The following is a 21,595-nucleotide window of genomic DNA, read 5'->3' on the forward strand; positions in this document are numbered from 1 at the left end:
ACTGGGAGTCCGGGATATCGGTTATTGGGTGGGCTCCTCCCCGCCATCCCCCCCTATTTGGGAGTGGTAGATTAGCTGGTTCTTTTCTCCCTCCCTATAGTCAACAGTGACATTTCCTTCTTTTCACTTTTCTTCCTTCTTTTGGCGTTTCTTGCTGACTCCTTCTCTCTTTTCTGACTTTTCTTCTTTCTAAATTTCGGGTTTATAGGGCGACAGGCACGCTGCTAGAGGGGGGGTAGGCCATAGCCTCTGCATGTGTGTAGGGTGGGGGGTTATATTTCCTTTTTGTTCGTTTCTATGGGACCGGTTTTATTCTTCTATGATTTTACCTTTTTGCCCATGGTAGGGAGTGCTGGGTGTTGGGTGGCTGTGGTAGTGTTACTGGGTTATAGATGCTACTTTGTAACGTGGATATTGTGTTACCATCCTGCCTGGCGGGGACTTGTTTGCTGATACGCGAATTGCTTGCTGTAGTTGCTAATGTCGTGTCCCACCTACATGGACCTTGCTCTTCTTTATTATTTTGCTTGTACGGATCACTACGGCCTGTGTGACAGCTGCATGACAAAAACTTTAAAAATTTAACCTTCATTCATCCTGCGCCACGGTGCTGCGTTCTCCTCCAGTTTTCTTCCCCTCAATGTAAATGGTTCTGATGCAGTACTGGGTCGCCATAATGTATGCTTTGGTGCTCGATTGAGTGTTCGAGGCCGGCCGGATGGTTGTAGGCCCGTATTTGTTACTTTTCTATGTGCACAATAAAGGTTTTCAAAAATAAAAAAAATAAAAAAACAAATGCAAAATGTCTACTTGGGGGGATTGTGGACTTGGTTCCACATGTTATATTCTTGACTGTTTTTGGGCAAGTACCAGACAAAATTGCATGTTGCACAACCCTTAGTTCCGAAACATGCATATTGAATGAATATAACATGCGTATATTTTACTTTAATTCAGGTATTTGCCTATGTATTAATGCGCGGAAGTGTTCTGAAGCCAGACCGATGACAGTCACACATGGCATTTAATGGTTAAGATTGCTTTCTTTTTTACTCTGCCTTCATTACATTTTCAAATTGAGATGTATGGACCTTTGACATTATGGTGATTGACCTTAGTGACCTTACTCTTTTGAACTGGTAAAAAGGCTGTATTACGTCTGATTATTTGAATTGTGTTTCGTATTCCTAATTCGACTCAGGGGCATTTGTGTTCGTACTGTATTTAAATAGGAAGTATTTTTATCTCTTGTGATTACGTTCTATTGGTCTCTTTAGGAGCACGTCAGTTTTTGCGGTCTCTATCCACTTAGTATTTACCTTTATCGCAGACACTACATTCTTGCCGGTGTCCTCATTCCCTTATCCTTTACGGGAGACCTGTGTGCTTTTGTCATTCTTGTATTGTTTGGACCTTGTGTAGTACGTCCAAAATGTATTTTGTATTGGACATCTGCGTATTGTTGTTACTGTCGCTCACACTTTACTATATTTTATTGTGAAATGCAATAAATCCAATTTTTGAGTGAGGTTATCTCCAAACTTAGCTAAATACTAGGGAAAACAAATTGAAACTAATAAGTCCCAAAGATAAAGAGTTGTCGTTGGCTTCTTTGAGACAATTAAGGTCCAGCCGATGAGGAATTATGGTAATCAGATCTTAGCAAACACAAGGAGATGGACGGAGTACTGAAACTTTTCAGACACTCACCCCCAGTCACAGATATGGGTTGAATACATCACTAGAAAAAAATTAAGAGGGTCCCCTAGGACTCCTCACAAAACCCATGCCACTGCAGCTTGCATGCTTTGGTGCAGGGAAAAACGGCAAAGTCAACATGGCACACTACCTGTGTGCCATGCCAACCAGCACTGCCTATGGTATAGGTGCACTATATCACAGTTGTGGGCATATCTGCATGAGCAGATATGCCCCTACAATATTTGTCTATTCCTAGATATTGTGTCATGGAAGCCATAGAGAGTACATGGGCTGGAAACTCAACAACTCAAGTTCTCCGGTACCATGATGGCTTCTCTGAACCCGGGAGTGTTTGGTCCAAACAACTCCTCTTAATGAGCCCACACGAAGGCTAGTGTTGGATTTATTAAGCCATGTACTCGGAGGTCACCTCAGAGGCTCCCCTTTAAACCCACCAACCCTAGTGTGGTCTCTGACTGGATTTAGGCATCCTGCCTCCACAAGACATGTTTCTGGACCCCTGAGTCGAGTGCCTCTGCTCTCAGTGGCCAGAAACAAAGCGTATCTTGGACGAAGGTGTCGCACCTCCTCCCCCAGGATGGGTACAGTCCTGCTCAAAAGGGAAGGTTCAAAGCCCTGTCTCCTTTGTAATGCGACCCCATCCTCTGCTGCTAGCAGCAGATGTCAGCCCCCGTTTCAAACCCACACTTTTGGCGGGAGAACCGGTGGGAAAGCTTAGTAAGAATAGTAGGTGTACCCCCCTTTGCCAACTCCACCCCTCCTGTGCTAGAGATGAAGTTAAGCACATTTCAGTGACCACCATCTTCAAGATGGGGGACTTATCCAGTCAGGCCTACTGCTATTGCCCCCAACCCCTTCACAGGAGGATGGCATAATGGGTAAGAAATCCATTGGTCCCTACCTGTTACTCTCCTGTAATACCCCTAAATCTAGTATTTAGGTGAAAAATAAACCTCCTCAGGGCCTACCTCCGCACTGGATGTCAAAGGCCTGAGTCCAAGTGGCCCACCGGTTCTGCGATGGTACTCCTGCGATTCTGAGCTCAAGTCCACCATGGGCTGACCCCTGCTGGACTCCTCCTCGATGCCCACAGCCTCAACTTGAAGACTTCCTCAGGCCCGCGGCCTGCCTGGTAACCTGTTTTCTGGCGCCAAAGGACACTCCTGCACCCGAAGACCCTGGGCCTTGGGGAGCATGCCCCACAGTGTCCTTATGTCCCCTAGCATCTCCACTTACCTGGGCAGCTGTGTGTTTTCTTCGTCCGGCCTCCTGGCCTGTGCCTGCAGCCTTTGTTCCAAACCGCTCTCCTCTATTGAATAGTATTTGGCACCCAACGCTGTGTTAGCACTCTGCACCCGCCTGTCACTGTGGCTGTAAATTTGGTGCTGCCTGAGGGCCCCTCTGTGCTTAGCTTAACTCCAGGAGATCAACCCCTGACGCTGCTTTACACAGCCCTGTGAGCAGCGCATTTTAAATCGCACCCAGTCTTCATTGGTTAACATTGGCTAATCCGATCTTGAATATGACCTCTGTACCCGGCCGCCCCTATGGTGCTGGTGGTGCACCTTTGGTCCCAACTTGATCCTTGCCCGGTGCTGACCTTAAACCCTGAAGACTGGATTTGTAAGTCGTGTACTTACCTGTGAAATTGCATTCTTGTTTTCCTCCCGTGGGATAACTTTGATGAAATGAAAAATATTCTAAGCATCCACTTTTTAAACTCTAAAGGCTTTTTCCTGTAAAACGTACTTACCTTTTTGCAAACATCTTGGTCTTAAAATAAATCTTGAAAGAAGCTTGTTTTTCAAAAATTGGTGTGGATCTCCATTTTAGGTCGAGCCTGGGCAGTGCATGCCCTGCGGGGCATGCTGTTTTGATGTAGGGACATGATCCGCCCCCCACATTTTTCATTGACTTGTCATTGTCCACTGTAAACTGAGGCTGCTCATTGATCAAAAGGTTTATTAGTCCCTTCTTAGTACTGCCTTGTCTCATTTTGTAGCCTCCCATTGCGAAATCCCATGTACGCGTGTTGTTCCTCAGTAGGCTTTAATTACAACCTCCGTGCACAATTTTCTCAAATAGCCTTTCCCTGTCTGCTGTTGCAGGCAGGACACGCTGTCTCCTAACGCTTTAAAACATTTTTATAGCACGCAATGCAAGAAGTCTCGCATTTGCGATAGTTTAAGCTATTGTAAATGGCAATCCCTTTTATCTGTTTTAAAAACAAGACATACAATGCCAATAGCGCAAACTCTTGTAAATGCGAAACCTATTGCATTGCAAATGCTTGTTGAGTTGTGTCATTTATTAATCTGTGTGTGTAACAAATGTCTTGCACTCCTGTGTTCGACCTAAGGCTGCTCTCCCACACTACCACAAATGGAGCACTTTGGGTTTACATTGAGCCCTGTACACTTCTGGGGTGATTCTCTGCACACAATATAACCACTTAGTGGTGTACCAGACACAGGCAACTTCCTACAGTGGGCAAATGTTAGCAGTAATTTCTTATACACCTTTGAGACACTTCATTTTCTGTTGTAAATGTCCAACTTTTTATTAGCTATTGTGACTCAAGGTTTTATTCGCTAGTGGTAAGTCATTTCTTTGTTTGGAATGTTAGCTGAATGAATGGGTGAATGATTTGTAGTGAACATTGCAGTTAAAATATGTGACGTGAACAACGCTGTCCATGCAATAGAAACGTAATTAAAATATACTTCAAATCTCGTGAGTATTTTTTACTTGAAAATGCACACCTCCTTTCATTTTCTTTGATGTACAGCACTTGCTTTTAAGTGATTTTGTTATTTGAATGACCAGTTCTCATTCCTGTTATTATTTTTGTAGGAATGAATAAAATGGTGATTAACCATCTAGAGAAACTGTTTGTAACAAACGATGCTGCAACTATTTTAAGAGAGCTTGAGGTAAGCATGCAAACGTGCTTTCAATTGTGGATGTTAATGCAATATGTATTTTAATTGTTATTAAGGAACAGTGTTTCCCAAATTAGAGCTATTATAGGAAGGTTATCCGACACTCAGTAAACATTTTCTCTCATTTTATTTGCTAGACATGGTTTTATAAAATCATGTGAAGTATGTCTGTATCCGCCTTTGCTAGGGTCACTTGTATTCTCAGACAGTATAAAATACCAGGGTTGCCCATGAGGGGAGCCGCACACCTCCAGACTCACACCGCCACGCAGGTGGAAGAATGCTCAGCAAGCACTCCGCGTTCCTGTTGCGCCGTACGCATTTCGGGCTTGGACGCCCTTGATCACTGGCATAGAGGGGCAGGAAACCGATTACAAAGAACATTGCTTTATTAAATAATTAGAGTCCCTGCCCCAATGGGCGTTTTCAATGAGGCATGCTGGTTATGATAGTCCCAAACTAAATGCCCACGGAGACTGTTCTCTCACCAAATGGCCCCAGTCCTGCCACTCAATTATAATAAAATCTCCTGTAGGGAGGAAGGCTCAATGCGTCTGCTGTTGTAAGCCTCCAATGTCACCATGAGCGAGGCTCCGATGGTCCCAATGAGAGTAAGTAGTTTCTCACACCCGGGATCCGCCATCTGGCGTCGGGGCTCCCTGCGGCCGAGTGAGCCGCTATAAACAAAAAAGCACTAGGGTTGTCCATGAGGGGAGCCGCACATCGAGTTCGTGGGCATTTACTTTGGGACTATCATAACCAGCATGCCTCATTGACAACGCCCATTGGGGCGGGGACTCTAATTATTTAATAAAGCAATGTTCTTTGTAACCGGTTTCCGTCCCCTCTATGCCAGTGATCAAGGGCGTCCAATGTGACTTTATACGCCCACGTTAAACTACTCCACTTCCACCGTAGTTTAAACATAATACATTTCCCAAAATGCATCAGGTAAATTCATAGTCTCTTAATTAAAATACTTTAACTGCTTTGCTTTCTCCTCGTCAATTGTTTTCAAAGGCACAACTGCAATCAGTATTATTATTCAGAGTCAACTTACTAGATGCAGCGTTTTGTTGCTCAATTTAAAACCGGCTGTTTGCTTCTTAATTGATGCTCGCACTTGAAACATTCCCAACACCCTTCATTACAGCACTCGTGTGCTGCACATTCCCAAAGCCTGCAGTGTTTTCCAGAATAATATCGGCTGGTTACCTCCGTGCCTTCGTACTGGAACACTGCAGGCGGGTCACACTCATTTTGATTCAACTCCAACTCCTATAGCCCAAAGGGAGCAAAGGACCTCTTTACCGGGCAGCCACCGCGCTGGGGGCAGGCAACCTCCATTCATACACCAACAAAGCTCCCCTCCAACAGAAAAGAGCACGCTGGAACGCTGTTTAAACTACGCAAGCGGCTGAAACGCGTCTGGTTCATGAAAGGGCTTTTTTCTTGGCAAAATAAAGCACAAGTTACCCCTGAAGACCTGGTCCAGCGTGCTCTTTTCTGTTGGAGGGGAGCTTTGTTGGTATGTGTGTGTGTGTGTATGTATGTATATGTGTATATATATATATTAATGTGTATATATGTATGTGGTTAGGTCTTGACCTACAGCATTCATTTAGCATTTCTTGTTTGTCGAGATTCTAGTAAGGCTTTCAAAAGTCTACCCAAACTGCTGCGGATCAGGTACAGTTCATGTGAGCCAGGCGCGTGCACTCCCCCTACGACAAGACAAGAACATCAAAGTGACCGCGGCCACTCTGATTCCATTTGCCACCAGCCACTTCACGCGCTCCGCAGGTCATAAACAGGACCATCTGCTCGTGAATCGGAATGCTGGCATGGTTGCCCAGCCCCACTCCCAGCGCTGCCTGATCTTCTTCAAAGGCAGCTTGTTACCCGAGCTGCCCTCTGCCTTTGCATGCTGAACTCTTTCTTGGATTTCACACACAGTCCGTAGCGCTTCCTTCTACAAAAGAAGCGCTAAAGCGATTTCAATTGTTGTTCCTGGTGCAGTGCCATTTTACTGGACAAGCGTGATACATTTTTTTTTTATTACATCATTCTTTTCCCATTGACTATGCTAAGTAGCCCCCTCGCATGTGTGAAAGCTCGCTAACCAAGATACCAAATAAGTCACATGATTATGTTTTGCTCCTTCGCAACCTTGAATGGGTGTACTTTCAGAATGCTTCCAGTTTCTAAGCACCCAATTAATAATAATAATCCACATTTGTAAAGCGCACAATCACCCGTAAGGGTCTGTAGGCGCTTGGGGCCATCGGGAAGATTAAGCAAGCTATTGCCCAGAGACACATGGTGCTGGGCTAATCTGCCGCCGGTGCCGGGGATCGAACCGTGATCCCCAGATTCCGGAGTCAGTCACCCTAGCCGCAGCGCCACACACACCACCAGACGTCGGTGCACGCTTTCACCAGGGATACACACCACCACCGCCGTCAGTGCACACTCACCAGGCACAGACACCACCAGTCATCAGTGCACGCTTTCACCGGGCACAAACCCCACCAGCCGTCAGTGCACGCTTTCACCTGGCACAGACACCATCAGCGCACACACACCACCAGCCGTCAGTGCACGCTTTCACCAGGCACACACACCACCGGCTGTCAGTTCACACTCACCAGGCACAGACACCATCAGTGCCCACACCACCAGCCGTCGGTGCACGCTTTCACCAGGGATACACACTACCGTCCGTCAGTGCACACTCACCAGGCACAGACACCATCAGTCAGCAGTGCACGCTTCCACCACATACATACCACCAGATGTCAGTGCATGCTTTCACCAGGCACACACACCACCAGCCGTCAGTGCACGCTTTGACCAGGGATACACACCACCGGCCGTCAGTGCACACTCGCCAGGCACAGACACCATCAGTCATCAGTGCGTGCTTTCACTGGACACAAACACCACCAGCCGTCAGTGCATGCTTTCACCGGGCACAAACACCACCAGCCGTCAGTGCACAATTTCTACAGGCACACACACACCACCAGCCATCAGTGCACACATCAATTGTTAACGCATCCACAATTAACTATTGTAGCAATCGCAGTATGGCGCACTTTACTTTTAAAACATGTCGGTGCACACTTTTCCACCAGGCACACGCACACCACCAGCCGTCTGTGCACGCTTTCACCAGGGATACACACCACCGGCCGGCCGTGCACACTCACCAGGCACAGACACCCCCAGCCGTCAGTGCGCGCTTCCACCACACACACACACCACCAGCTGGCAGTGCACACTTCCACCAGGCACACACACCCCACCAGCCGTCAGTGCACACTTTGCCACCAGGCACACACAACACCAGCCGTCAGTGCACGCTTTCAACAGGCACACACACAACACCAGCCCTCAATGCACGCTTTCACCAGGCACACACACCACCAGCTGTCAGTGAACGCGTCTACCATGCGCGCGCACACCACCAGCCGTCAGTGCACGCTTTCACCGGGCACAAACACCACCAGCCATCCGTGCACGCTTCCAGACACACACACCACCAGCCGTCAGGGCACTCTTTCACCAGGCACACACGCCACGAGCCGTCAGGGCACTCTTTCACCAGGCACACACGCCACGAGCCGTCCGTGCACGCATCTACCTGGCGCACACACCACCAGCTGTCAGTGCACGCTTTCAACAGGCACACACACACACCACCAGCCATCAGTGCACGCTTTCACCAGGCATACACCGCAGCGGCCATCAGTGCACACTTTCACCAGGCACTGACACCACCAGCCGTCAGTGCACGCTTTCACCAGGCACAAACACCACCAGCCGTCAGTGCACACTTTCACCGGGCACAGACACCACCAGCCGTCGGTGCACGCTTTCACCGGGCGCACACACCACCAGCCGTCAGTGCACACTTTCACCAGGCATACACACCACCGGCCGTCAGTGCACACTTTCTCCAGGCACTGACACCATCAGTCGTCCGTGCACACTTCTAGACACACACACACACACACCACCAGCCGTCCGTGCACTCATTCACCAGGCACACACGCTACGAGCCGTCCGTGCACGCATCTACCTGGCACACACACCACCAGCCATCAGTGCACGCTTTCACCAGGCATACACCGCAGCGGCCATTAGTGTACACTTTCACCAGGCACTGACACCACCAGCCGTCAGTGCACGCTTTCACCGGGCACAGACACCACCATCCGTCAGTGCACGCTTTCACCGGGCACAGACACCACCGGGCACAGACACCACCATCCGTCAGTGCACGCTTTCACCGGGCAAAGACACCACCGGGCACAGACACCACCATCCGTCAGTGCACGCTTTCACCGGGCACAGACACCACCATCCGTCAGTGCACGCTTTCACCGGGCACAGACACCACCATCCGTCAGTGCACGCTTTCACCGGGCACAGACACCACCAGCCGTCAGTGCACGCTTTCACCGGGCACAGACACCACCAGCCATCAGTACACGCTTCCTTCCACCAGGCACACACACCACCAGCCATCGGTACACGCTTCCTTCCACCAGGCACACACACCACTAGCCGGCCAGGCACACACACACACCACCAGCCATCAGTGCACCCTTTCACCTGGCACAGACACCCTCAGTCGTCGGTGCACGCTTTCACCTGGCACAAACACCACCAGCTGTCAGTGCACCATTTCTACAGGCGCACACACCACCAGCCATCAGTGCACCATTTCTACAGGCACACATACCACCAGCCATCAGTGCACACATCAATTGTTAACGCATCCACAATTAACTATTGTAGCAATCGCAGTATGGCACACTTTACTTTTAAACATATTCATCTAAAGCGCAGCATGCCACCATTGCTACAAAAAAAATACAAATTTTTTTGGCCTACAATTTATAGACTTTTGTTCGCAATGCCAATAACTCAAACTTAATTGATGCGATACCTATTGCATTGCAAATGCTTGGTTTTGTTACAATCTGTACAGTCAATAATGCTTAACAGTGCAGGTGATGATCCCCAGTAGAAGCAGAAGTTGACTCCGGACACTTTTATGTTCTGTTCAGGAATTCTAAACACTGCAACTACTGGCCTTTGCTTTCATTTAGCTCATAACAGTATAGTGATTACAGCATTTCTTCCTTCAATAGTTAATAACGTCATGGTCCTGATATTGCCAGGACCTTTTCCATGCTGCTTTTCCCGATTATAGTGGGTGAACTAGTGACATTTTCCACTTGCTCACAACAGGCAGAAAGTGTAATCAAATTTTCAGAGTAGATTCCTGCCTATTCAGGAGGATCATTTTCCTATTGCAGCAGCGTGGGGCTTGTGGGAGCCATGCTGTGCTACTGCCTGCAGCTGCTGCCTCATATAACATGGACTGGTATCCCTGGGCCTGGAAATATATGGTTTGGACTTTGCAGACCCAATAATTCCAAGCCTGGATATGCTTGGGGTTGTGGGTGGCTCAGTTCCACACTGTGGGTGGAATTAGTCTCTCGTAAGGAGTGCCTTAGTCATTGTTTTAGGCTTCTAACAAAACTACACTTCTACCAACTCTCTATTTTTATTAGTACAGACTGCATGTAGTCTCAAAAGATTAAGTTGTCATCTTCTGATTGGAGTAACCAGCATTGATGAAGCCAATAGTTTTGGTAAGCACCCACAGTTTGTTTGCAAACTTATGCAGTGTGTAAAAATAATTGGCAGACATAAAAACGATATCTGAAAAAAGAAAAGGCACACCAGTCCTAGCATAGAAGAGCACCCCCTTTTTCAGCCAGTTAAGACCTCCTTTTGCAGCCAGTTATGCATATGTCGTCAGGCAAAATGCAAACCGTCGCAGTGCAACGCAGCCAATGGATGAAGTGTGCTGACCTATTGCACCCTGCTTTATGCTGTGACCAGTAGAAGGAAAATGTGAATGACAGATGAACAGAGGTGGTGTGTGTATTTTTATTCTGAATTTTTGGAGAATCTTTAGGCAAGAGGAAATAGATGAAGCTGTCTTAAGGTCAGATCTAAAAATGTAGTTTGTAGCAAATACTCACTTTTTTTGTATCTGGAAGTGCAGCATGGAGCATCTCTTGTAGTATGGTTTAAATGCTGCCACGAGAGTAGTGATGTGCTCATTTCTATTCCTATTTCCATTCACTTGAAGTTGCCTATAGATGACCGCACAGACAAAACTTATGTAGAGCATTTCAAAGTGTAAATGCTCGCACGTCACGCATCTGTCATGCTGTATTTTCTTTGGTGAAGCTGGGCAATGGCCCTATTATGCAATTCATAAATCTGCCTCCACGCCATCTTGTGGATAAATGAAAAATCTCAGAAGGCACAACAACTTGGAAAATAAATCCATCTTAAGACTTGAAACCACAGCGTCACAAATTGGCCTGCCACCCTCCCAGTACTCCACTGTACTTTGCACATCAGCTTCCTTATTAAGTCGAATTGTTTAGAAATTCAGTATGTTTGAGTTACTCTTGTACCCATGTGAGCCTTTTTGTTCCTCCTTTCCCAGATTATCATTCTCATTCTTCTCCTGCCTCGTCTACACCTGTTATACTTGCACTCTGAATTTGGCTTCATGTGGTTAGTTCACTATAGACCTTGTTAGATTTTCTGGCTAAGCAGTAGATAAATGCGTTTGCATTTAGATTCACTTAATGTTTTTTCTTCATGTGGCTGATGTGAAAATCCATATGGAGAAAAATGAGGATAGGGCCACCCAAGCAGAAGGTATTATGGGACACTTCAGTCACACATCTCCGAATGGTGCTGAGACTGGAGCTATACTCAGTGGGGCTTCCAGCTCAATAGAAACCTTGAAAGTAGGTGAAATGACCAGTAGAAAGGTAAAAATACGTTGAAATAACAGACAAGAAGACATCAGAAAACTAGATGTACATGGTGGCATGCCCGAGCACAACACATAGCGTAATGCTATTCACCAAGAGAATAGGTTGACAACAGATGCTCCAGGTTTGTGCTTAACTCAACCACCATTGGCACCAATAGTGGTATCCCCTAATGCCTCAAGTGGTTCTGCCTGATCTGCCTTGATGTAAGTGGGGAATGTTAGACATACTGACACTCCCCATTTACAGCACAGAGGTTTGCCTGTTACAGGAAGCATTGCTGTGACTTCCTGCACCCAATCATTTTCAGCTCTTGTATTGTCCCCCTTTGCCAAACATGGATGGGTCTGAGTCTCCTCAGCCATGGGTCTTCACCCCTCCTCTACCCTCATTGATATTTGCTTTTTACTCTTCTAGAGCAGTTTGATGTTTTGTACTGAAGAGTACTCACTGCTTGCATATAAAAGCAATTGCAAAAATACCTATGCGTAAACACTGCTATGTTGGTTTACCTGTGACAGTGTTTGTTTACCAATGTTATTGCTTTTAACCCAGTGAGTTATCTCAAATTTTGTGTTTTTTCTCTTGACTCCTTTGCTTCCTCTGCAGGAAAAGATGCCTGTTGTAATGTCTGTTTAAACACTACTGGTGCGGCATCGCTATGCAAGCTGCCCTGTTTGATTGGCTGCTGTCACTAAGGGCAAAGAAACTTAGTTATTGTAGGAAGCTGGCTCTCTATACAGTGCACCAAAATTATATACAGTGTGTAGAGAGTCCAGGTAAACCCCAAAGGAAAGATCAGACGGTAGTGCTAAGCACGTATTACACGCACAAAGGCAGTAAATGAGGCGCACCCTCAATCAAGAATTCGACACCAATTTATAAAAATAACAAACTTTTATATAGATACGAGGATTGGAATCGGGTAGGTACTTTTCTAGTTATGAAGTTTTACATTTTTCAGAAATGATTGCGAGTTTGGCGGTCCATCAGACCACAAAGCCATGGTGGAGGTGCGGTGGCGGTCGGGGCTCACCGCACCAGTGGTCTGACTGCCATATTATGAGCACGGTGGTCAGACCGTGAGTGGACCTCTGCAGCTGTCAGGGACCCGCTATCCCTGGTTTGGTGATCTTGAGGCAGCAATATGCTTAGTGGTGCCGCAGCACAGGCTTTCTCACTGTGACCCTAACCACGGCGGTGAGACTGCAATTGTTAGTTACGGTGAGACAACATAGGGGTCCCTACAGGGCCCGCTATTCCCTCATTGCCCATCTGGTGCATGCAGGGGGCATATGGTTTCCCTTCCTGTGTGCAGGCCTGCCCAGTTCTGCATGGCATGGAATTAGCAGTCCATACTGTGCAGAAACTGGCTTTGGTGTTCCCGTTGCGGTGCCTTTTTGAAAGGCACCACTATGGGAATGCCAGACAACAAGGAAATTCGTAATTTGGCGGGTTGGCGAGTTTGGCGGTGCGGGATGGTGAAGTGCCAAACTCTTAATCGGGTCCTTAGTTCATTTTCTGGACTGCCAGTGTTTTCCTATGGAGGAAAAGCATGTATTGCATTCTGGCACTTGTCAGCGACTTATTGGACTGTTCTTCTGGAGTTGAGTAAGGGCATGGTCCAAGGCCACACCAACAGGTCACCTTAGCAGCCTCTGGTGCAGAGGTATATGACTGCATCAAGTGTCCCATTCACTTCAATGGGAGAAGGATCTGGTTACATAGAGGCTGCATGCAGGTACTGGGGAATCCATGTGGGGTTCGACCCTCGAGATTCTCTGTCACCCTGGGGTACCTTTGATATACTTCTCCTCTGGCTGTGGGGCTCTGGTGCAGGAGTCTCTTGTATTTAGAAGGGCCTGCATGAAGAGGCTGCAGGCGGCAACTGAAAGAGAAGTCTGGGCTAACCGCAGCGTGGACTTGGCTCTTGCTGTTCTGCGGGCCCCGTTGACTAGGAATTTGGAGGTCAGGTGCATAGGGGCTTTGAGGAGTCGGGTGGCAGTGGTCACAGAATTACATCTTGGGCTTTGTTTTGCAGAAGAGGGGCAAATGGCCGGCCAATCTCTATGTGGGTCTCACAGTCCCTGAAATCTCTTGACATGCAGGTCAGTCTTCCTCGGCGTGGGTGTCTAGGCACAGCAAGCCTTGGCTGCAGCTAGGATTCCGGTACCCCAGGGATTGGTACTCTGCAGCTTCGATCGGTCCTGGCATCCCCACACTTGGACGGAGGACTGATCTGACCTATAGGAGCACTGCGACCTCTTCCTGGTTGGCTGCTTTGTTGATAATCCCCGTAGGCGACAGGTCGACGTACCGGGTCTTACTTCTTTGGTGCCTGCGGCTGCAGGGGTGTAGCTCCTCTGCTCCAAGGAAGTTTGTCTGGCAATTGGTGAAGCACTGGCACCCTTCCGGGTTTCTTGGAGTCCGCATAGCAGCAGGATGAGTGGGGAGTTCCATGAGGGCTGGGTGTAGCAGGCAGGCTGGCAGGGTTGGCACCCACTGAGTCGTGCTTCTCAGGTCAGTAGTCTTCTCAGTCAACTTCTTTTGTGTTCTTTGTAATCCGAAGTCTTGGTATCAGGCGGTCCCCTCAATACTCAACTTAGGGGCGTTACAGGGAGTGAGCGGTAGTAGCCAATCGGCTACGTATCTCTGGGGTCACAACACCCCCTAGATGACCACTTCCTGTGAGGAGTGTGCATTGCCCTGTCCCAGAATTCCTAATTCCACCACACACAATATGGTGGAATTTCAAAAGTCGCGTTCACATCTGACTTGGTCACCCTAGAGGTGTGCCCAGTTTGGCAGTGTAACACGCCTCCTGCATAGCTAATTGTCCTGCCTGTCCTGGTGCCAGATGACCCAGGGAGGTCGGCATCCCGTCCTTTGAGAGAAGCCAGACTTGCATACAAAAAGGCGGTGGGCTCTTTAAAGTCCCCCGCCTCTGAATGCTAATGTACCAGCCTTTTTCTGGGGGAGGAAGTAATAACACCTCTCACCATAGCAGGCATTGTTCCTAACCTCCTGAGTGCGAAGGCCCTCACCCCGGGGCGGGTCAGAAACTAGTCTGTGGCAGCAGGCTGGGTTGAATCTGTCAGCTAGCACACTAAAGAGCTGGTAGGTTTTCAGGGGGTACCGCTAAGGTGCCCTCTTTGTGCATGTGTTAAACCCTACACTCGCATCTGTGTGGGTTCATTAATATGAGATGTTTGATACCAAACATCCTACTTTTAGTGAAGCCATTATGTAACTGGGGGACTTGTTTTCACCATTGCCCAGCACATGCTTTTAAAATGGCTTCCCTGATCACTTGCACTATCAAGTAGTAGAACTGGACACCACAGGGGCATATCTGCTCATGCATGTATGACCCCACATAAAATATAAAGCACTCTACTTTAGGGCTCAAAGGCCTGCTGTAGGGGTGACTGAGATATATTAGATTCAGTAAACTTGAAAACTTGAATATTTATCGAGCGCAAATTGTTGCCCGAAGGCGTCCAAGCGCTGAGATAACCCTGACCTACTGAAAAACAGAGGGGGGAACAGCATTTAGTAGGCGGATGTGAATAAGTAAGTCTTTAGTTGCTTACGGAACACAGTGAGTATCGGAATGGCTCTGAGATGGAGTGGCAGAGTGTTCCAAGCCTTGGACGCGTTGTAAGTAAACGTCCTTCCGCCAGCTCTAGATCTTTTTATTCTTGGAACCACTGCCAAGAAAGTCTGGCTGGAACGAAGACTTCGGTTAGGGGTGTAGTGGATGACCAGGTCACGGGTGATGATGGGTCCCATGTCCCAGAAGGCTTGATGGGCTATGCACAGCGCCTTAAACAAAACTCTCTGCCGAACCGGTAGCCAGTGAGGGCTAGTCAGTCCGGCCCTCACTGAGTGCCTACAGGGGATTTTGAGTAGAAGGCGTGCTGCGCAGTTCTGTACAATCTGCAGCCTGCAAAGGGTGTATTCTGGTGCGCCAAGATAGAGTGCGTTATTAAAATCAAGGCGAGAGTGAATGAGACCTTGAATGGCTGCCTGTTTGGCTTCCATGGGGAGGAGGGGAAAAATTTTATTAAGCACTCTCATGATGCCAAAACAGGTAGCTGAAAGTTTTTTGGCTTGGACATTGAAAGATGGAGAACTGTCCAGCCACACTCTGAGGCTTTTGATGGTATTTTTAGGGGTTTGGGGGGGGGACCTAGGCATGGGGGCCATGCTCCTAGGACTGAAGGTCCTAGGAGCATCAGCTCAGTTTTGTCCCCGTTCAACTTCAGGGATGATGACTTACTGACTTCGGCATGCCACAAAGGAGTGTTTCATGTTGTGTTTTCACTCATGGTTTTCACTATGTCACGCAGAAGCTGCAGCCCTTAGGGACCCTCTTTAGTACACCTTCCCTAGGTACCTGGAGTACCACTTTCCACTGACTTACAGGGGTGCTATAGCCCTTGGCTAATTGTAGCACAATTAGACTTTACCTTTTTTAGGGAAGGAGCACTGCCACTCAGGTCTGGTTAGCAGACCTCAACGCACTGTTGGAGTCGAAAATCAGAATCTAGTAGCTCAAAGGGGGCAAAAAATGCGGGTTGCGCTGCAACAAAAGCCCAGTTCGCTACAGTGATCCTGCAGAAAATGTACCTTCGGGAACCAAATCAGCGAAACAGGGATTCACAAAAGAGTTTCAGAAAATATCCACCACATGTTTTTATATGGTGCTGGTCCATCTCAAATTATTACAACAATGAGCCTGAGCCCAACATATTAACTTCTACTTTTGCATTTGTTTCTTTAGGAAAAACTACAGCTCTAGGGTTGAAGATTTTTATGGTGGTTAATCCCTCTGACTTCTAAACCTCTTCACAATATATGGCACACATCGAGCGTATCTAGAAAAAGAAATTGCCCTTCGACTCTGAATCAACAGGAGAGCAAATGGAACATAAACGCCAGTACACTCCACTTTTTATGGAGTGGGTTTTAAAGAGTAAAAGGGTTTTTTTTTATTAGCCGTACGTGAACCATTTTAGTTGTACTATTGGAAATGTGAAAATTAAGTTTTAAGGCATGTGCTGCACGTTGCTCAATGTCGCTTCAGTCGGAGGTTCCCACAGAGGCCAATGCATTGAAATTAGATAACCTTGGGGTTTAGGGATGCACCGATGTAGTTTAAAATATTTAGTCACTGTTACATTTTATCCCTTTAAGGTCCAGCATCCAGCAGCGAGAATGATTGTCATGGCTTCTCACATGCAAGAACAAGAAGTTGGTGATGGAACGAACTTTGTCCTAGTTTTTGCTGGTGCACTTCTCGAAATGGCAGAAGATCTGTTGAGAATGGGATTGTCTGTTTCAGAGGTGTGTATTTGTTTTAGGTTTGTCTTTCCCATCTGGGTAACTCCTCGCCAAAATTATTTATTTTCTGTTTTGCTATTTCTTTGTACCTAGTGTTTATTCTCTGTGCATGTTAGATTTTGAAATCCCCAAAAAAACAGAATTTCAGTACTTCAATTAGTGTAGGTCTCCTGTTAACCCTCAGTGTGTTTACAAATAAATAAACCTGTTTGTATGCACTTTTCAACTTGGAAACTTAAAAACTGGGCTTTCTTTTTATTTAGTGCAAGGCAAACACAGCAGTCCTCCCTATCCTTGTAAAGAGTAGGACGAAAACAGTGCATTGGACATGAGTGATTGGATGTTCAGCAAATGCTGAAAGTGCCCCAATTCATGATTGGCCACCTGAATATTTTTTGTGCATTACTACCTTTTATTGCAGGAACACCCCTGTAAAGGCTGTTTGCAATCTGGTACTGAAGAGTCTTTTTCTTTAACCATTCTGTTTCTTGCTTGCACTAGAAGTTGGAAGATGTTCAGCTGTTGAGTTCTAAGTAAGAAAGGTTTAGTACAGTCCACTGTTTAAACAAGCCTGTTGCAGATCTTGGGTCCATGTCTCTTGTGCCTCATTTTTCAGTTAATTGAAAATACCTGCTAGCTAACAGCAAATCTGTTTTTGAGCCACCTGCCTCTCTTTGATTTTGCATGCACATTAGAGAAGAACCTTATGCCCAGGGTAGAACATACAAATAAATTTTGCAAATCTCTGAAATTGTGATGTATGGAACTTTGCAGGAGCAGTGGTGAGGCAAATCTTTTCTCACTATGGTGTGATTAGTGCAGTTTTCCCAAACTTTCCTTAGGCTGTCCTAACATCATAGAAGAGGGAGTGCATGAAAAGACCCCAGTCTGATTTGAGTGAATAAGCAGCCTGGACATAGATTGTTACGCATTTTCAATTTCTGAAGCTAGTTCCTGTTTTCTTAATTAAAATCTATTGATTTGTGCGTGCTCAATGAATTTCTAAATGGTACATTTTGTACCCACACCCTAGGTCATAGAAGGGTATGAAAAGGCTTGCAAAAAAGCCCTAGAGATCCTGCCTAACCTGAGCTGTTGCTCTGCGAAGAATCTTCGTGATCTTGAAGAAGTGTCATCTCTGCTGAAAACATCTGTCATGAGCAAACAATACGGCAATGAAGACTTTCTGTCCAAACTTATTGCTGAAGCATGTGGTAAGTCATTTTGCTATAAAGTGAACAGCTAATTGTAAAAATATATGAAAACTAAATTAATATTAGACAAAATAAATTATCATCCTGGTTTCTGCTGCTTCAATTTGAGGACCAACTGTGCGCACTCAAAGTAGTACAGTTAATACGTGTAGAAAACACAAAATCTATCCATGTTACTAATATACAGATAGTTGTATAATTTTGCTCTTATTTCTTTAATTAGCAGTGTTTTTGTCTTATACTAAGTTTTTGTTTGTTTATGGCTCAAGCTTATTGGGCGGTCTAGATAAAAATGTGAGCACAATGCAAACCTGTCCCAGTGAGGCCTTTTCATGTATAAAAGCACACCAGCAGGACAAGTTAAATGTTTGTAAATCTGAAATGAAATGAGTAAATCGGACAGAGAATCTAATGCTTTTTTTTAAATGCAGTGTGGCTGGTGTAATAAAATTGCATCACTGAAGCAATTGGTGAAGTTGGTTTGGTGCATTTCTATAAATGTAGTTACTTGACTTATTTTTTTTGTTTCCACTTATTGTTGCGGTGCAGTTTTTGCAATGTAAAGTTGCTGATGTACGCTATTTTTCTCCTTCAGTTTCCATCCTTTCAGATTCTGGTAATTTCAATGTTGACAACATCAGAGTCTGCAAAATATTGGTGAGTTTTCCCTTCATAATGCATTACTTTTTATTATTTTGTGCCATAATGTTAGAATGAATTGGTATCAATTGCGAATTAATGTGTCTGACCATAGAATATCATAGGCCAGAGAAGTGACTTATGATGTCAAAACAATTCACAAATTAGGCAGTTAATGTATATATAACCTGCTGTGTAGCCAAATGGAAAGCCATTGAGGAATAATTGGTAGATAGGGTCCGATTGCATGTGCTGCTGAATAATACAACTAAAGTCAAGTAATGCAGTAAGGCCTTTATGAGGCAGTAATGTGTACTGTGCTGTTTTCATGGTTAACTGGATTCCTTACTCTTTTGAAGTGGACTGATGGAAATGGATGGCTCCCTCACACTAATTCCCAATATGCATTTTCTTTTATGGTCCTGTGTCTCAAACATGCAGGTTGTAACAGTTTGTTGCTTGTTCTCTAGAATAAGTGTGGAGGCGATTTTAAGTTATACAGCCTTAATAGAAGTTATGAAAGCATACCCTTTCCCCAAGAATACAGCCCTTTTAGAAATTTGTAAATAAAGCATTACAATGATTTACTATGTTATCTTGAGTAAAATACAAACTTAAAAATAGTGCTTTGATGTTTTTTATTTAGGGCTCCGGGCTGCTATCTTCATCTGTTTTACATGGCATGGTGTTCAAAAAAGAAACCGAAGGAGATGTAACATCAGTTAAAGATGGCAAAATTGCAGTGTATTCATGTGCTTTTGATGGAATGCTAACAGAAACCAAGGTAAGAAAATTGGTTGAGTATCAGAATTATGTGCCTAAGGCAGGGTGAACAGTTGGCGATTGTTGTTGGGGTGAGGGAATAATTGGTGTGAGGGAATAATTGCGATTATTTTCGGCTCTTGTTTTTGCAATGGTACATGTATTTGCTTTCGTCTAAGATCGGTTTGTGGGCTAATCCCTCTTCGAACAAAACTTCTAAGAGGCACAACATTTCAGGTTGTTTGGTTTCAAGGGTATAGATGCCAGCAGAGCAGAATCACGGGGAGAGGTCTTTACAAAGATGCAGCAGAGGGACCCGGTGTTTTACAGGGCTATTGTTTGGCAGCTGATGATCAAGGGTCTGACTGCAAGTTTTAGTTTGGGTCGAGTGATGAGGATTGAAATCTGGCATGGGACACTAGGCTGGGCAGATTTGAGTTGACCACATTTGACGCTCACTGAAAGGAAATTCATGTTGTTGGGACACCTACATACTCTTCATGGTCTTCTAATGCTTTGTAATTGGCTATATGTATTCTGAAATCCGAGATTGCTTCATACCTCAATTTCTTCTATATGTGGGAGAACTGATTGTAAAGGATCAAGGAGAGACCATTGCATAAACCCCAAATTTCTTTAGTTTGAACTCTTGTTTCACTTTAATTCTTTCTCTAGCCTTTCAACCTCGTTGTCTCTATTCCCGCCATGTTTAGGTAATCGTCAGCTGTTGGGGCAAATAGGGTGGAGAGGGGTAGCCCTCCTTGCCAATGCCTGTAGCTATTGGTATAGGCTAGACTTTGTGACATTGACTTGATGATCACTCTGGGATGAAGCTAGCGTGCTACAGTCAGTCTTAGAAAGCGCAGACCCAATCTTAAATTTTGAAGCACACCAATTAACAAGGTCGACTGACGTTTTGGCGTCCAGTACTAGCATTATCCTATTACATCTCCTTTGTAGGTAATCGCTAAACATCTAAATTCTGTACAGTTGGGTGGTAGGAACTGCATTAACACAGATCTTTTCCAGGTTTGGGGATCACGAAATAGTAGCTTTTTCCATTGAGTCGTCAAGGGCGGCCTTTTCTCCAATGTAAAGAAGGGCATCAATATCGGGGCTGTTGCTCAAAAGAAAATTGTGAAGGACTGCTTTATGGCACATACTTGTTGAATGCAACAGATTGTGTTGCACTCTGTCTAGGTCAAGGGCAGTATCTTGGTTTTGTTTCAGGCAATGTCCTACCAAGAAGTAATCCAGATGTACGGTGTGCCACAGAGTAAAGTGTAATAATTTATCTTGGGACTGTATGTGTCTTCACTCCTCTCCAAATCCCATTGTCAAGACACTCTTTGAAGGGCTGTGTCAAAAGACTCATCCCCAATTCCTCCAGCCCACACTCCGCCTCTCGGTATCCCAGACCTGGTCTGTCTTTGCTACAGTCAATGATCTTCCCTAATAATGGGTTCCCCTTTCGCTGTTGCTAATGTCTATCGTCATTTTGAAGCATTTCTCTTGGTTGTAGGTGCATGCATTTGTGAAAGGTGCATTGTAGGAAGCTGGCTCTTTATATAGTCGACCAAAACGAGGTAGACTGTGTAAAGAGTCATGGCAACCCTTATTGGTTTACTGAGGCAATATGATAACACTGAATGCTCTTTTGTGGTAGTGTGGGTGAGCAGTTTCGGTCTGTCAGAGTGCAGTGGTAAGCATGTGTTGTACTTGCAGAGGCAATACATGTGACGCACACACTCGAGACAAAATCATAGACCAATTTAGAAAAATAAGTCCTAGTTTTATATAAATTGATACCAAGACCTTAGTTATCAAATAAGTACTTTTTTAAAATATTGATATTTTTACAGGTAAGTAAACAGTTAACTTAAATGCGTCTTTACGCAACAATGTTTCCTTATGGGGAAAAAAGGCATATGTTGCATACTTTTATTTGCAGTCCGTTTCTGGGTGTCTCCTTCGGGACTTAGGGTCATAGGGGGGCCAAGGTCCAAAGTACCACCAGCAGTAACTCATTACCTGCCCTTCCGCATCCAGGTGCAGAGGTGCTAGTCAGGTTGGTAGCTTTGCACGCTATGCC

At 45.7% G+C, this 21,595-nt stretch overlaps 1 protein-coding gene across 2 annotated transcripts in view; it reads left to right on the plus strand.

The window, feature by feature from the left end:
• Positions 1-21,595, plus strand: part of CCT8 (chaperonin containing TCP1 subunit 8) — a 77,384-nt gene that overhangs the window by 18,906 nt on the left and 36,883 nt on the right. For both annotated transcript variants that reach the window (XM_086934017.1, XM_086934018.1), the window contains exons 3-7: positions 4,576-4,655; positions 16,742-16,891; positions 17,922-18,102; positions 18,698-18,759; positions 19,388-19,525. In XM_086934017.1, coding sequence (XP_086790143.1) covers positions 4,576-4,655; positions 16,742-16,891; positions 17,922-18,102; positions 18,698-18,759; positions 19,388-19,525 — 611 coding nt within the window. The remainder of the gene's footprint in view (positions 1-4,575; positions 4,656-16,741; positions 16,892-17,921; positions 18,103-18,697; positions 18,760-19,387; positions 19,526-21,595) is intronic.

This window comes from Lissotriton vulgaris, chromosome 8, assembly GCF_964263255.1.
Source record: "Lissotriton vulgaris chromosome 8, aLisVul1.2, whole genome shotgun sequence".
Lineage (NCBI taxonomy): Eukaryota > Metazoa > Chordata > Amphibia > Caudata > Salamandridae > Lissotriton > Lissotriton vulgaris.